The sequence below is a fragment of the Monoraphidium neglectum genome (assembly GCF_000611645.1).
Source record: "Monoraphidium neglectum strain SAG 48.87 unplaced genomic scaffold scaffold01560, whole genome shotgun sequence".
Classification (NCBI taxonomy): Eukaryota; Viridiplantae; Chlorophyta; class Chlorophyceae; order Sphaeropleales; family Selenastraceae; genus Monoraphidium; species Monoraphidium neglectum.
In genome coordinates, this window is record NW_014012068.1 from 1 (window position 1) to 13,188 (window position 13,188).

The following is a 13,188-nucleotide window of genomic DNA, read 5'->3' on the forward strand; positions in this document are numbered from 1 at the left end:
CGCTCGCGCCCGACCCCCGCATCCCCCCCCTCCATGCGTCTGTCAGGGCGGCCCGGCGGTCTCCAGGAGATGACGGCGCGTGAGCTCTGGCGCAGGGACCCCACACAGGTGCGCGCGGGGGGCTCGCAGGGCGCCGCCGCCCCCGACGGGCGGAACTGCCGCCGCCGCAGCAGCAGCGCGCGGCCCGGCGGCGGCGCTCCTGCAGGGGGCGCCGCGCCGTGCGGGCGCGTGCAAGCCGGCTCGACGCGCCCGGCTCGTGTGCAGCTACCGCGCGGTGGGCGCATGTGGGGACCTATGGTGGTCGCGTGCAAGCACACTGCGTGGCTTTCCGATGCTCAGGGTGAAACAGCCCCCCATCCCGGTCGTGCCGCCGCACGCCGCACTTCACCTCCAAGTACTCGCGCACGCTTCAGCGCTCTCCTCCCGATCACCCCCCCCCCTTTCCACACAAACACGCACTCCCGCCAGGTCCTGAAGCGCGCTGTGGAGGGCATGCTCCCAAAAAACAACCTCCAGCGCGACCGCCTGCGGAAGCTGCGCGTCTTCTGCGGCCCCGACCACCCCTTCGGCGCGCTGCACATGGTCCCCTGGCGCATGCCCCCCAAGCAGCTGGAGGACCACAAGCGGGGCTGGCTGATGCCCGCAGGGTTTGAGCCCATGAACCCCCAGGCGTACGCGCGGCGCATGCTCGGCAGCCGCCGGCCGGCGGGCGTGGGCGCGGCGGCTGGGGCGCGGCAGCTCGAGAGCCAACAAGAGCAGCAGCAGCAACAGCAGCAGGAGCAGCAGCAGCAGCAGCAGCAGCCGGCCGGGGCGGAGCAGGGCCAACAGGGGGAGCAGCAGCACCAGGCGCCCGTCATTCCCTTTGATGACCTGCTGGCGTCGGACGAGCGGCAGTTCATCGAGGAGTGCCGACGGCGGGGGTTGCGGGGCACACGCAGCTAGGGGCCGCGCCCACCTTGCCTTGTGAGGTGCAGCCGTTACAATCATAGCTTCGTGGGGGCCTGCAGTGCCTGCTCTGTTTCACCCGGTGCAACCCGCCTGCGTTGGCTGGCTAAAAAGTACAAAGCCATCGGTTACAATGGTAATGAGATTGGGCATGGTGCAAAAAAGGGTTGTCATGCGAAAAGCACGGGTCAGCAGTTGTGGCGCGGCGGCCAAAGCGCACACGGCGCACTCGGCGCAGCCGCCGGTTGCGTTCGCAGTGACGCGCAGGCGGGCGCGTCGCGCGCTGTGAAATGCTGGGCGCAATAAGAATGTAGCGAGGAGCCAGAGGCCACCTGCAGACATTATCTCAGAGCGCAGCGCATACAAAGCGCGTGCCGTCATGCAGGTCGGTTACGAAAAGGTGGTTGAAAACCTGAGGTGCAAGCAGCCGCATGTCCCCGCTGATCGCCACAGGCCAATCTATCATGGCTGCCCGCACATGATACGCGCGAGCGGCTTGCAGCATGCACTGACACGCTCCTGCCGCCGCAGCCGCCGCCGGCAGGCACGGCATCTGTACCGCGGCGCCCATGTCCCAGGGCGCCCTGCAGCGGCGGCCGCCACGCTTGCCCTGGCTCAGCCGGACTTGAACAGCAGGATCGCCACTTGCCCCAGATAGAAATAAATAAAATGCTTGGTCTCGTGGGTTACGTACGATCCAAAGTTGCGGCCGACGATGCAGTGCCTGAGCGGAGAACGGGTTCGGCAAGGGGAGCAGCGCATGCGCGCATGCGCACATGCGCGCGTCAGGCGGGTGGTGAGCTCAACACCGCTGCGGCGCGGATGCACTGCGCTGGGCCCCTAGCCCAGTTGTGGCACGGCGTCACACATGATGCTTCACAATGAGTAGTTTAGGTCATTGATCAGTATCCGAGCGCATCAGCAGCCAAAAAGAGGGCGCCAGCAAGCCAAGATCAAGCTTGGTGGATCCTGCGCGCTCACCAGGTGGGATTGTACTTCTTGTCGAACTCCTTCTTGATATATGCAGCGATGTCCTTCTCGATGTTGTACTTCTCGAGCGCCTGGGTGGCGCAATCCACTGCATCGGCCTGCATTTCCTCAGACATGTCAGCGTTCTTGATCACAGCCTTGCGCAGCTCCACGCCGGACGCCATGGCGAAAGGTCAGGCCGTGGGCACGACTACAAAGTGGAAGGGGCTCCGCCGTAACAGGGCAGCAGGAAGCGCGCGCAATCAAGACCGCGATGTGGGGGCGTACAGGCTCGATAAAACAGGTGCAAGATTGATGTTTGTGCTGCCAGCAATATGTTTGGGGCAAGGGTGACGCCCAAAGAGGAGCGGTTGCTTGAGAAGTGTTTTGAGCGGCAGCTGGCGAGCCCTAATCCGTGCCAGGTGCCTTCAATGCAACGAAAAAGGCAAGCGTGAGTAGAGATTTGCAGCGTCAACCTGAGTGATGGTCTGGCCAACGGCATGGTCCGCACCCCTGGGACCCTCCGGACTCTGCTGTTGCCCATCCCGTTGCGCTCGACAACGCTGTCGCTGACAGGGCAGTCAACACCTGCAGCAACCTGGGAGCGTCAGCCAATGAGCTCAGCGTATATATCCCAAAGACCTTTCAGGACCTAGCCTATCGGGCAGCTTGCTCTGGCCGAGCAGAAAGGCGGCTTATGCGGTTTGAGAAAGGTTTGTAGCGACGACAGATGAGCTCACACAATCCATTAGATAATCAGTGGCCATGTAGTCATCACTAGCAGCCTTAATTTATTATAATCACACACTTTCGCTTGCATCGGGCTGCCATGCGCCCTGCGTTCATGCGTGCAACCACGCTGTCGCAGGACACCACAGCAGCCTCGCTGTGGCCCACCACCCACGTTTAGCAAATGCGCGGTGCCTCTTGTGCCTAAGCGACGCCTTTAAGACGGCGGGCACACTATTTGGGAAGCTGAACCACACCGAGTTGGCGTGGAGCAACGGCGGGAAGCGTGCGTTTGCAACACGAGCGTTGCTGGGAACGACCTGATGCAACCACCGGAGAACCTTCGGGAGGACAGTATACCTTGTGCTTGCACGGGTCTGACGAGTTGTTTCAACCTGCTTCCAACAGCTAGGGCTCAATCTGCAAGCACTGGCGCATCCAGGGTTTCTGGGTGCGGTCCGCAGCCCCGCGTGTTGCAGCGATTGTGTCGTGCATGCCAGCGCATGCGCATGCAAGAACAAGTTGCGTCCCGTCCCGCAGGCGTTGAACCAGCCAGGCACGGAGATTTGACATTGGACGTGGTTTGGCGTAACAGTTGGTGTAGTGGCCAGGCTCCACGAAGCGGCGAAAACTTCGCAGCTGCTGTGGTGGCTGGCTGACAACCAAGTCCAGGGTGCTGGTGGGTTTCCTTGACAGCGCTTACGGGTTACACCAGGCGTCCGAGAGTGTGGGGCAGGGCGCGTTCATTGTCTCCGGGGGCAGCTGCGGCAAAGCCGAAGTGAGAGTTGTTTGATGTTTGTGCTGCGGCAACCATTGGCGGTCTGTACATTGTAGCTAGCCAGCTGTAGCAACAGCCATCTCTCCACCGGAGCTGCGAAAAACCCACCACTGGTGGGTTGTGGTGGCACATGACCACCTTTCTCTCGAAAATGGCACATACGGTATGAAGTCTTGATTTCCCACTTTCACAGCTTCACATCTCCAGGTCGAAATTTGCAGGTGTAAACGCATTTCACATGGCTTCAGCGCTCCAGTTGAAGGCACCAGCCCCATCATCATGTAGAATCGTATGCACACATACAACTGCCGCACTTGCCTCAAGCATTTCAAAGTGGCCTTCAAACAGGCTGCGGTGCTGCATCTGAAGAGCGCCCCGCAGGTACAGCAACAAAATGCACAGGCAACAAAATGCACAGGCTTAAGAGTGCACATGGTGAAGTGGATGTGTGGCCAACTGACACCTGGGCTGGATGCAAATGGTGGTAAGAAGCGAAGGTAACGTTGTGCTTGTTCCACAAGCAGGCGTCCCTACGTTTGGCGACATGCCTTGCGCAGGCAACTGCCACGTCAAACCTAAAGCCATGACAACACAACTGTTGCTGCTGTTGGCAGCGCTTGGCTTGGCTGCAGTGAGCTGCGCGCCAGCCTGAGCCAACGCATTGACTCACCTGGTGACATACGACAGCCGCTTTGCACCCTCCTGCGGTGCCAACCTTGTTACTGTAATCATCATCGTTTGAAATTCTTTTTCTGATCACACTTGATGCTGGCCCTGAAACTCGCCCAGGCATAATAGCTCAGATCGCCAGTAGGGGGGGCATCCTGATGTATGTCACCTTGAATGCATTAATGCGTTTTTACTAGTGTATTTGGCAACATTAACAATACATGAGCTGAGACGGCAACGACTATGTCCCTGTTGGGTTGCTGCTTGCCGCTCGGAGGGCGTGACCCCCACGAACTGACGCGTGATGAGGTGAGATTCCATGTGTAAGGCGCTGCAGCGTGAACATGCGCGCTGTGGCGGGTGGACAAGCGCCAGGCGGGCAAGCGCACTGCAATGCATGCTGCACACATGGCATGCAAGGGGGAAGCACGCAGTGTCCCACGAAAAGCGTCGCATATGCAGATCAAGGACTTGTACACCACATGCCTGAAACTTAACAATGGGCATCTGATTGTTCACGGTGAGAGCTGTGCGCGGTGCTACCCGCGTCACGAACGCCGCCCGTATGGCCGCCCATGGGGCGTCGATGGCCTGTTGCCGCAAGCAGAAGAGGACCCCGCAAGCGGAGCCCAAGCGATGCAGAAGACCTGCCGCCTTATTGCAATCCCGCCTCTGGCAGGGATGTTTGCGCGTGCCGACTCGGTCAACACGAACCGGCGGTCCTATCCAAAGGTGCGGCCGCGAAACACATGGCGAGCGCACAGGAGATGCCCAGGCGGCACATGCGGGACAGCAAAGGGGAAACCGTCGGGTCACTGAGGCCAGCATGAAATCCTGAGCCCATGAGACGCATGCAAGGCGCAAAACACCCATGCTGCGGTGCGCCACGCATGCAGCGGCTGCTGGCCCGCGAGGTCGCGCGGTTCAAGGCGGAGCACGTCGGCCCGGGCACCGCGCTGGGGGAGCTGGACCACCCCTCCTACGCGTCGGAGTTCTTCCGCGTGCTGAACCTGCCAAACATCAGCCACCAGGTCGGCGCGCCGCGCCGCGCCGCGTCGCAACGGCCACCTCATCTGGGGCGACGGCGTTCGGGGCCGCGGCGGCTTTGGTCATGTTGGACCGATACGCAGACAGCAGTCCTCGCAGATGGAAGAGCGAAAGCAGCGGGGCTACGCGGAGTGGTTCAGTCGCCCGCCCGACCGCCGCAGTGGCGGGATATGTTGGTCATCAGTATGATGCCAGATTGCGCAGCCCTGCGCCCGCCCATGCGCACCCGCCCGCAGGTCCTGCGGGTCTGGTGGCGCGGCAAGGAGCTGTGGGGCTGCGTCGAGGTGCTGCCCACGCCCTCCGGCCTGCTGCTGTGGCACCTCTACTCTCAGGGCATCCGCATCGGCGTCTCCAGCCGCTCGTGGGCGAGCCTCGTGCGCACAAAGTCGGGCGGCTGCCTGGTCGGGGACGACATGAAGCTGATAACTTTCGACTTCGTGGTAGACCCGTCAAACAGGGGGGCCATTCTGCTGCCCCTCGCGCGCCGGTTCAAGTGAGTGACGCCGGCGATCATTGGGCCGAGTGGGCTGCCAGCCGGCTGAGCGCCTCGCATGGAATCATTTTCGAGGCACGCCTCCCGCGCAAACTTGTGCAGTGGCGCGTTCTTAGCCAGACCGCACACTCCCCGCACCTCCTCTTGTACCAGGCGGCGGCTCCCTGACCAGAGTCGCGCCATCCAGCTGTCGCACTTGGGGATAGGGTCGTGCGCCATGCAGGCCGCGGGGCGCATGCCGGCGGCCAAGGTGGTGGCTGGCGCGCTGGCTCACATGCGGCAGCAGCAGGCGGCGGCGGAGCGGCGGGCTCGGCAGCAGGATGAGCAGCAGGCAGACCAACAGCAGCAGCAGCAGCAACAGCAGCAGCAGCAGCAGCAGCAGCAGCAGCAGACGCGGGGCCCACAGGGGTTCCTAGTGCAGCAGGAGCAGGGCGCCATCCCGCACGAGGCTGCGTGCCTGCAGCGGGGCATGGGGGAGCGGGAGGACCAAGAGCAGACGCAGCAGCAGCAGCAGCAGCAGCAGCAGCAGCAGCAGCAGCAGGATGAAGAGGATGTGGGAGGGCAGTCAGCAGGGGGTAGCGCAGTCCAGCTGCATCAGGCAAGGCATGATTATCAGCAGCACCAGCTCCACGAGCCTCATAAATTGCTCGGACAGCAGCAGCAGCAGCAGCAGCAGCAGCAGCAGCAGCAGCAGCAGCAGCAGCAGCAGCAGCAGCAGCAGCAGCAGCATACCCAGGTGTTGGATGGCGCGAAGGGCGCAATTACACGCATGGGCCCTCTGCAGGCGCCACCCCCGCTGGCGCATGCGCCTGGCAGCCTTTCTGTCATGGTCCCGACATGCGCATGTGCCAATCAGCAGCAGCAGCAGCAGCAGCAGCAGCAGCAGCAGCAGTGGACTGCGGCGGCAGGGGCACGGCAGATGAGCAGCGGCGGTGGTGGCGGCCTACCGCCTCCACACCCAGCAATGGGGTCCAGCCGTAAGGCGCTCGCAGCTGCGCCCGCTCCTGCGGCGGCGGTGGCCGCCCTGCCGTTGGCGACGTGCCTCCCTGGGGGTGTTCTCCGCGCTGCAAGCCATTACAAGGCGACGCATGACTCATGGCTGCCCCTCGACCCAAATGGCCGCTGCCTCGAGGCCCATTTGCAAGGCATTGCCGCAAAGGCGCACGCAGCAGCTGCAGGCCCGGGGCTGCCGCCCGAGCACGCGCCGGCTTGGTGGCGGCGGCGGCGGCAGCAGCAGCGGGGGACGTCGGGCGGCAGCGCGGCCGAGCGCGCGCCGCGGCTGTCGGGCATGCGGGGGGAGGCGCTGGGCAGTAGCGACAGCCTGCAGTGCGCCGGCGTCGTTCAGGGCCGCACGCCAGACCCCAGTGCTGGCGGCGCTGGTGTTGGCGCTGGCGCGGTCGGAAACCACAGGGCAAGCGGCGCTTCGGCCGCGCAGGCAGGGAGGTGGCTGTCTGGCCACGGGTCGGACTCAGCGCCTGCTTGGCGGGCTGCAGCGGCTGCAAATAGGTGCAGCGGTGGCGGCCGGAGCAGCGGCGGTGGCGGTGGCGGCGGCGGCGGTGGCCCTGGCCCACCACCAGACATGGATGCATTTGCAGCGGAGGTTGAGGGCACGCTGCAGGCGTGGCGGGCGCTCACGCAGTCGTGGCGCCAGCAGGTGCTGCAGGTAGCCGCGTGATCAGCTAGGCTCCATTTGCCCCTGCACATGCTGACATTTGCATGCGCGAACACCTTGGACATGAGGAGGTCACTGGCGACGGTACCAAGTGACGCCCCTGCCTTCAATCCCTGCCAGCACAAGCGGCTTGGGCAGGCTTCTTGCCACCGGTGTGATATCACAAAGCGTCGTGCTGGTATACATACACATCTTGCGCACACATACAGCACCGTCGATTGCGAGTTCCGCGCTGCTGCGTGCTGTGCAGGCTGCATGGATGCCAGTACGGTAACTCGAGCCTCCAGCGGCATGCCATCTTCTGACAGCGGCATGCCGTCGTCTGACAACCTGGGGTGGGCAGCGGCATGGTGTAGAACGAATGACCCGAGCTTGTGGCCGCGTTGCGCTGTCTCTCTGGATTGTGTATGCGGCAGAAACGGTGCTATGATCGGAGCAGGTGTGGCCTTCCTCCAAGGATCCACCTCGGCGTCGCCCTGCACACCTCACTCCCGCCACGCTGCTTTGCCTTTCGACCAAGTTCAAACCGTGCCGCCGCCGCATGCGATGCCCGACGACCCCTCTTCCTCCCCATTCTTCAGCCCCGCCGCGCTCGCCACGCGCGACGTCGTCGCGGAGATCCTGCGCTTCCTCGACACCCCTGCGGTCGGCGCGCTGCGGGCGTCATGCGCCGCTGCGAGGGCGGTGGTGGACTCGACACTGCACTCGGCCGCGCCGCCGCGCGCGGCCGAGTTGGGAGCCCTGTGCGCGCTGCTGGAGCGGATGCCGTCGCTGCGGGAGCTGTCGCTCGCGGGCTGCGCAGACAGGTGCGCCCGCGCGCCACGCACGCGTGCGCCCGCCAGGGAAGGACCGCCGTTGCGGTGCGAGCGGACGAGGGCATCTTTGTGCCCTGCAGTGGCATGAGGGGCTGCACCTTCTCCTTGGAAGCCAACCAAGCAGCCCGTCTTCCGCCAACAGCAGCACACTTGCCGTATGCAGCAATCGCACCAGCTGCCTGCCCACCACTCCAACACACAAACTGGGGCATCGTCCGTGCGCGACCCCCGCCCCAACGTCCGTTAGCGCACCATTCCTCAACAAAGACACAAACCCACCTGCCGCCCGACTCCAAACCCCCACATAGACACACCCGCGAGCCGCCCAACTCTCAACCTCCACAAATCATTTTAATCATACACACCCAAATGCCACCCAAATGCCGCCCAACTCCCCAACCCCTCAACCCCTCGTCGCAGGGCCCTATGCGGCTTCCCCACAATGGCCGCCGCCGAGGCAGCCCTCCAGCCCCTCCGCGCCCTGCTGACTCAGCGCCTGGCGCGCCTCGCGTCCCTAGAGCTGCCGCTCGCGGCGATGCTCGACCTGGGGGCCCTCGCGTGGGCGCGCGACCTGTCGGCCGGCGTGCACCTGACCGGGCCGGACGCGCGCGCCGCGCTGCGCGCCGCGACTGCGCGGCGCTACTCGGGGGCGTATAAGGCGCTGGAGCGGGGACCCCATGCCGTGCTGCTGCTGCCGGGCTGGCTGCTGGGGCCGGGTGAGCGCCGGCGGCGCGCCTGGCGCCGCAGCATGCGCCGCATGCCTTCCACGAAGCTGCCTGAAGTTGCTCTGTGGGCAGATTGTTGCTCTTTTCATTTGAAATGCGAAACAGCCTGCGCGCATGTGCTCAGCTGCGAAACTCAGGGACGTCTTGGACCCGAGCGTCGCGCGCCGCCGCTCGATCGCAGACGTGAGGCGGCTGGCAGTGACGCGCGCGAGCGGCGGGAGCGCCGCGTGGCCGGACGACCAGCCGGCGGTTGTGTGGGCGGAGCCCGGCGAGCTGGCGCAGCTGGAGGTGCGCCATGGGGGTCACGGCGGGGGGCCGCTGCTGGGCGGGAGCTGCGGGCGTGATGTCTGTCGCTGGTGGTCTTTGGCAGCGCGCAACAGAATGGTCGGGGCGCCGCCTTACATGCAGCTGCCCTTCGCTGCGCTCGGTTGTCATTGAGTTCGTCTGCCCCTCTACGTTTGGGTCTCCAAAGTCTTATCAACTGATCTTCAAGTCAGTGCTGAGCTTGATCTATCAGTGGGCCAGGTCCTTGTGCACCGTTCATACATTCTACTGGTCTGCGCACCCACCGCGCAGTCCATCACCATCGAACATGTGTGCCTGGTGCACGCGCCGCCGCCCCTGCTGGAGCTGGCGGCCGCACCCGCGTCGCGCCTGCGGGAGCTGCGGCTGCGATGCTGCCAGATCAGGCACGTAAGGGACGAGGTGCGGGACCTGACGCGGCTCACAAGCCTTGATCTGTCAGGTAGGTTTGAGGAGATGTGTGTGTGTGTGTGCGTGTGAGTGTGTGTGTGTGTGTGTGCGCGCGCGCACGTGCGTGTGTGCTTGCAGTCGAGCGCGCGAGTGAGTGCCTGCACACCAGCACGTGCATGCGGTCATGTACACGTTCGCATGGTTGCATGGGTCCATGTGAGGGGATGCATGGGCGCTTTTGCGACCATGACCACGTGCTGCTGCGCTAATATCTCTGCTTGGGGTTGATTTGTGTGAAAGGCTGAATACCGAATCCTGTAAAATGCCCACCAGGCTACACTTGCGATCTAACACCCACATCAACCCCTGTTCCCCCTGCCCCCCATCGCCCCCACCTTCCAGGCAACTTCCTCAAGTCCCTGCCCGACGGCGTCTCCAGCCTCGCGTCCCTGCGCCGCCTGGACGTCTCAAAAAACTCCCTGGCAACCCTTTGTAACGGCCTGGGCGCCCTGACCGCCCTGGAGGAGCTCGATGTGTCGTCCAACCAGCTGCTGGCGCTGCCGCGGGCCCTCTGCGGCCTGCGCGGCCTGCGGCGGCTCGTCCTGTCCCACAACTGGCTGAGCGGCGCGGGCGGGCTCGCGGGCGCGTGCGCGGGGTGGCCGAGGCTGACCGAGCTGCGCCTCGCAAACGGTGCGCCGCCGGCGCTACCGGCGCTGCGGCTGGGTGGGCGTTGCGGCCCGACCCCTCAGCCCTGGAGCGCGCTGCTGCTTCATTCGCCCCTGCACGGCTGCTGTCGTGCTGCTGCCGCGCCTTCTCACCCCCGCCTTCTTGCGTGCGGGGCTGCTCAATTGTTTTTCCAGATTGATCAACTTCGGTAATTGCGCCTGCGCTTTGTTTGCAGCCGGCGGCAACCTGTAGAGTCTTGCTGCTGCCCCATGCACTTCCACCCCCGCTCCCCCCATCCATGCCCCTTCTCCCGCAGTGAGCGACAAGCGCGGCGCGCTGGAGGTGCCGGCCGCCGCGCTGGCGACCCAATGCCCGGATCTCGAGATCCTGGACGTGTCCTCCCAGTTCCAGCTGGACGAGTCATCCCTCTCCGGCCTGGCGGCCTGCCCGCGGCTGCGGCGCCTGGTGGTCGGGTGGCCGGTGCGCGCGGGCGCGGCGCGGCTGCAGGCGCAGCTGCCCGGGCTGGTGGTTGAGTAGGCGCGGGCCGCGCTGTGTGCTGAGGGTCAAGGGCTGGGTCTCGCAGTTTATGGCATGACTTCTGCCCCAGCACTGTTTGGCTTCCGCGTTGAATCCTGTTACCTCGCTGTAATCAGTGTGCATGATCAGGCAGGGGGGGGGGGCGAACAACTGTCGCTGTCGCAGCACAACGCTGCACACGCGCTTGCGCGCGCGCGTGTGTGTGTGAGTGCATGTGTGTGTGCAAGTGCTGCTGGAGGTTGAATGTTGAGCAAGCTGACCCCCGTGAGCCGAACCCACTCAAACCTTGTGGCCACATCGCCCTCACCACTGGGTGCGCATGCACGCACGCGTTGGCGCCGCACGCTTCGCTGCCTCCCGCATCCCTATCGGCGGCACTTGGCGCAAACGGAGCGAGCGGGTTTCAGCAACAAATCGGCGCTGGCACGGCGGACTGTCTGCGGGGAGGGGTTGCCAGGCTGAGCTGGGGGTGTCGTTTCGCGCGGAGCACTCATCTTCGTTGTGCGGGAAACCGACAAAACTCTCCGTCAGCCCCACAAATCGAGGCAGTGAGACTGCGGATGCACGGGGGCCGCGGCGGCTTTGCACAGACCCCCCAGCAGAGCCGGATCGGCATGACCGCGGTCTGGGCTCAGGCCGATACCGAGCGCCAAGCTGAGAGTCGATGATGTGGCTTGCCTGCTGGCAAAGCTTTGACTGGCGCCTTCCCAGCTGCAACAGGAGCTGCCCCATTGCATCAACCAAGTTAAGGACGGCAGAAGCACCCGCCGCATTTGAGCAACATCGGTCATCCCTCATCGCAACCCTCGCCTGCCGCAGGCGGCCACGAGCACAGGGTGTACGAGGGCCCAACAAAGTTTTACACCCCAACAGCTGTCGAGCTGATGTCGTCGCGTATGATAAATTTGTGCGGAAGCCGGGCTGGTAGGCAGGGGTTGACCCCTTGTATATGTACAGGAACCAGCCCGGCGCCAGCGCACAAGAACAGTGTCGCTCAACTGCCGCTCCGCTGGGCAGGCGCGCCGCCAGGAATGTGTACAGGAGCAGAGAGCTCTCCAATGCCTTTGAAAGGCAGCAGCACATGCAGTCGCAGGTGGGCCGCCGCGCATCCGCCAAGGGGCTCAGCTGGCCGAGGGGCCGCCGGCGTTTTCATGACCCAACCCAGGGCGCCCACGAGGGCGGGGGCGGGATGGAGCAAATGCTCGCAGTGCAGGTCGGAGGGGCCGTCAATGCTCATGCATGCATGGCGGACGCACGCGTGCCAGGATCCATGCCGGAAATTGCAGAAGTGCGCTGTCGCGAAACGCGACTCCAAAGGCCGGAGGGGCCCGCATCACACGCCAGCGGGCGTAGCCGCCGGCCGGCCCCGGCACGTGTCCCCGAAAACGAGGGAATCAGGGGGATCAGGGGCCCTGGCGGGCCACGGGGGCCCTCGTCACTCGAATGCTATCGTCGCCCGTGCAATTCGCGCGGGGCGGGGGGTCGTTTTGTCCCTTGAAAGCAAAGGGCGGGGTCGTTTTCAGGAGCAGCCCGGGCGGCAGGGGGTGCACGCGTCATCACCCCTCGCCTGGTGTCAGTCAAGGCTCGGCCCCCTCCCTGCAGCACGCACTCCTGCTAAGGAACCGTGGAGCATGCAGGCACAGCACCGTCTAGGGGCCCAACAATCATCAAGCAAAAGGACCGGGGCTGCTGAAGTGTGTGTTTGTGTGTGATCTTGACCTCTGATCTTGACCATGGGCTGTCTGCCAGCTGGCGCGCGTCAGGGGCGGCGCGACTCGGGGCTCAGTGGCCGGCCAGCAGCACCTCGAGCGCGTCCCCCCACACAGCCTCCACTACACCAGCCACCGCAGCCACCCGCTCCCCCAACGCCGCCACGTCATCAAAAAGCGCCCCCGCCCCCGCGCGGGCCAGCGCCGCGCCGACGGCGCGCCCCGTCGCACCCGCCGGCGCGAGCGCCGCGCGGCCGTACAGCGCGTGCGCGAGCAGCGCGGAGCAGACCGCGGCACGCACGGACTTGAACGCCGCGCCGGACGGGTCCACGATCGACGTGAACATGCCCCTCACGCGGTCCTCGTCAGCGACGGGGGCCGCCAGATCGCCGCCCTCGTTGCAGAGCGTCGTGATCTCGGTCACCAGATCACCCAGCTTCATGTTTGAATCCGACAGCACCACCATGAGCCGCCGCCGCGCGGCGGCGCGGCCGCCTGCGTCCCACGCCGCCGCGCCCGCGGCTGCGCGCAGCTGCTGCGCGATGAGCAGCGCGGCCGCGGCGACGACCAGGCGCTGCAGGCCGTTTTGCAGCGCATGGAGGCGTTCGCGGTCAAAGAGAAGCACCTCCGGCGCGCCAGGCCCCGCGGCCGGCGCGTCGCGCGCGAGCGTCGCGACGAGCGCCGCTCGCAGGGCCCCGCGCCACGACCCCGCGAGCGCGGGCAGCGCCGGCCGCGCCGCGC

General features: G+C 65.1%; 4 protein-coding genes across 4 annotated transcripts; 2 read left to right on the forward strand and 2 right to left on the reverse strand.

The window, feature by feature from the left end:
- Positions 1–492: 492 nt before the first annotated feature.
- Positions 493–942, forward strand: MNEG_8295 (hypothetical protein; the record flags this gene model as incomplete). The annotated part of the gene is made up of 1 exon (XM_014043229.1): positions 493–942. One exon carries the CDS (start codon positions 493–495, stop codon positions 940–942), a length of 450 nt encoding a protein of 149 aa, XP_013898683.1.
- A 618-nt stretch (positions 943–1,560) lies between these two features.
- On the reverse strand, positions 1,561–2,099 carry MNEG_8296 (dynein light chain LC8-type; the record flags this gene model as incomplete). The annotated part of the gene is made up of 2 exons (XM_014043230.1): positions 1,561–1,669; positions 1,927–2,099. The coding sequence occupies 2 exons, from the start codon at positions 2,097–2,099 to the stop codon at positions 1,561–1,563; spliced, it is 282 nt and encodes a 93-aa protein (XP_013898684.1).
- Positions 2,100–4,771: 2,672 nt separating this feature from the next.
- MNEG_8297 (hypothetical protein) lies at positions 4,772–10,738 on the forward strand (the record flags this gene model as incomplete). The annotated part of the gene is made up of 10 exons (XM_014043231.1): positions 4,772–4,822; positions 4,987–5,121; positions 5,374–5,630; positions 5,784–6,194; positions 7,884–8,108; positions 8,538–8,833; positions 9,024–9,130; positions 9,419–9,587; positions 9,938–10,225; positions 10,518–10,738. The coding sequence occupies 10 exons, from the start codon at positions 4,772–4,774 to the stop codon at positions 10,736–10,738; spliced, it is 2,160 nt and encodes a 719-aa protein (XP_013898685.1).
- A 1,782-nt stretch (positions 10,739–12,520) lies between these two features.
- MNEG_8298 (hypothetical protein) lies at positions 12,521–13,021 on the reverse strand (the record flags this gene model as incomplete). The annotated part of the gene is made up of 1 exon (XM_014043232.1): positions 12,521–13,021. A coding segment is annotated over one exon (501 nt), but the record flags the coding sequence as incomplete, so codon positions are not given.
- Between the last annotated feature and the right edge of the window lie 167 nt (positions 13,022–13,188).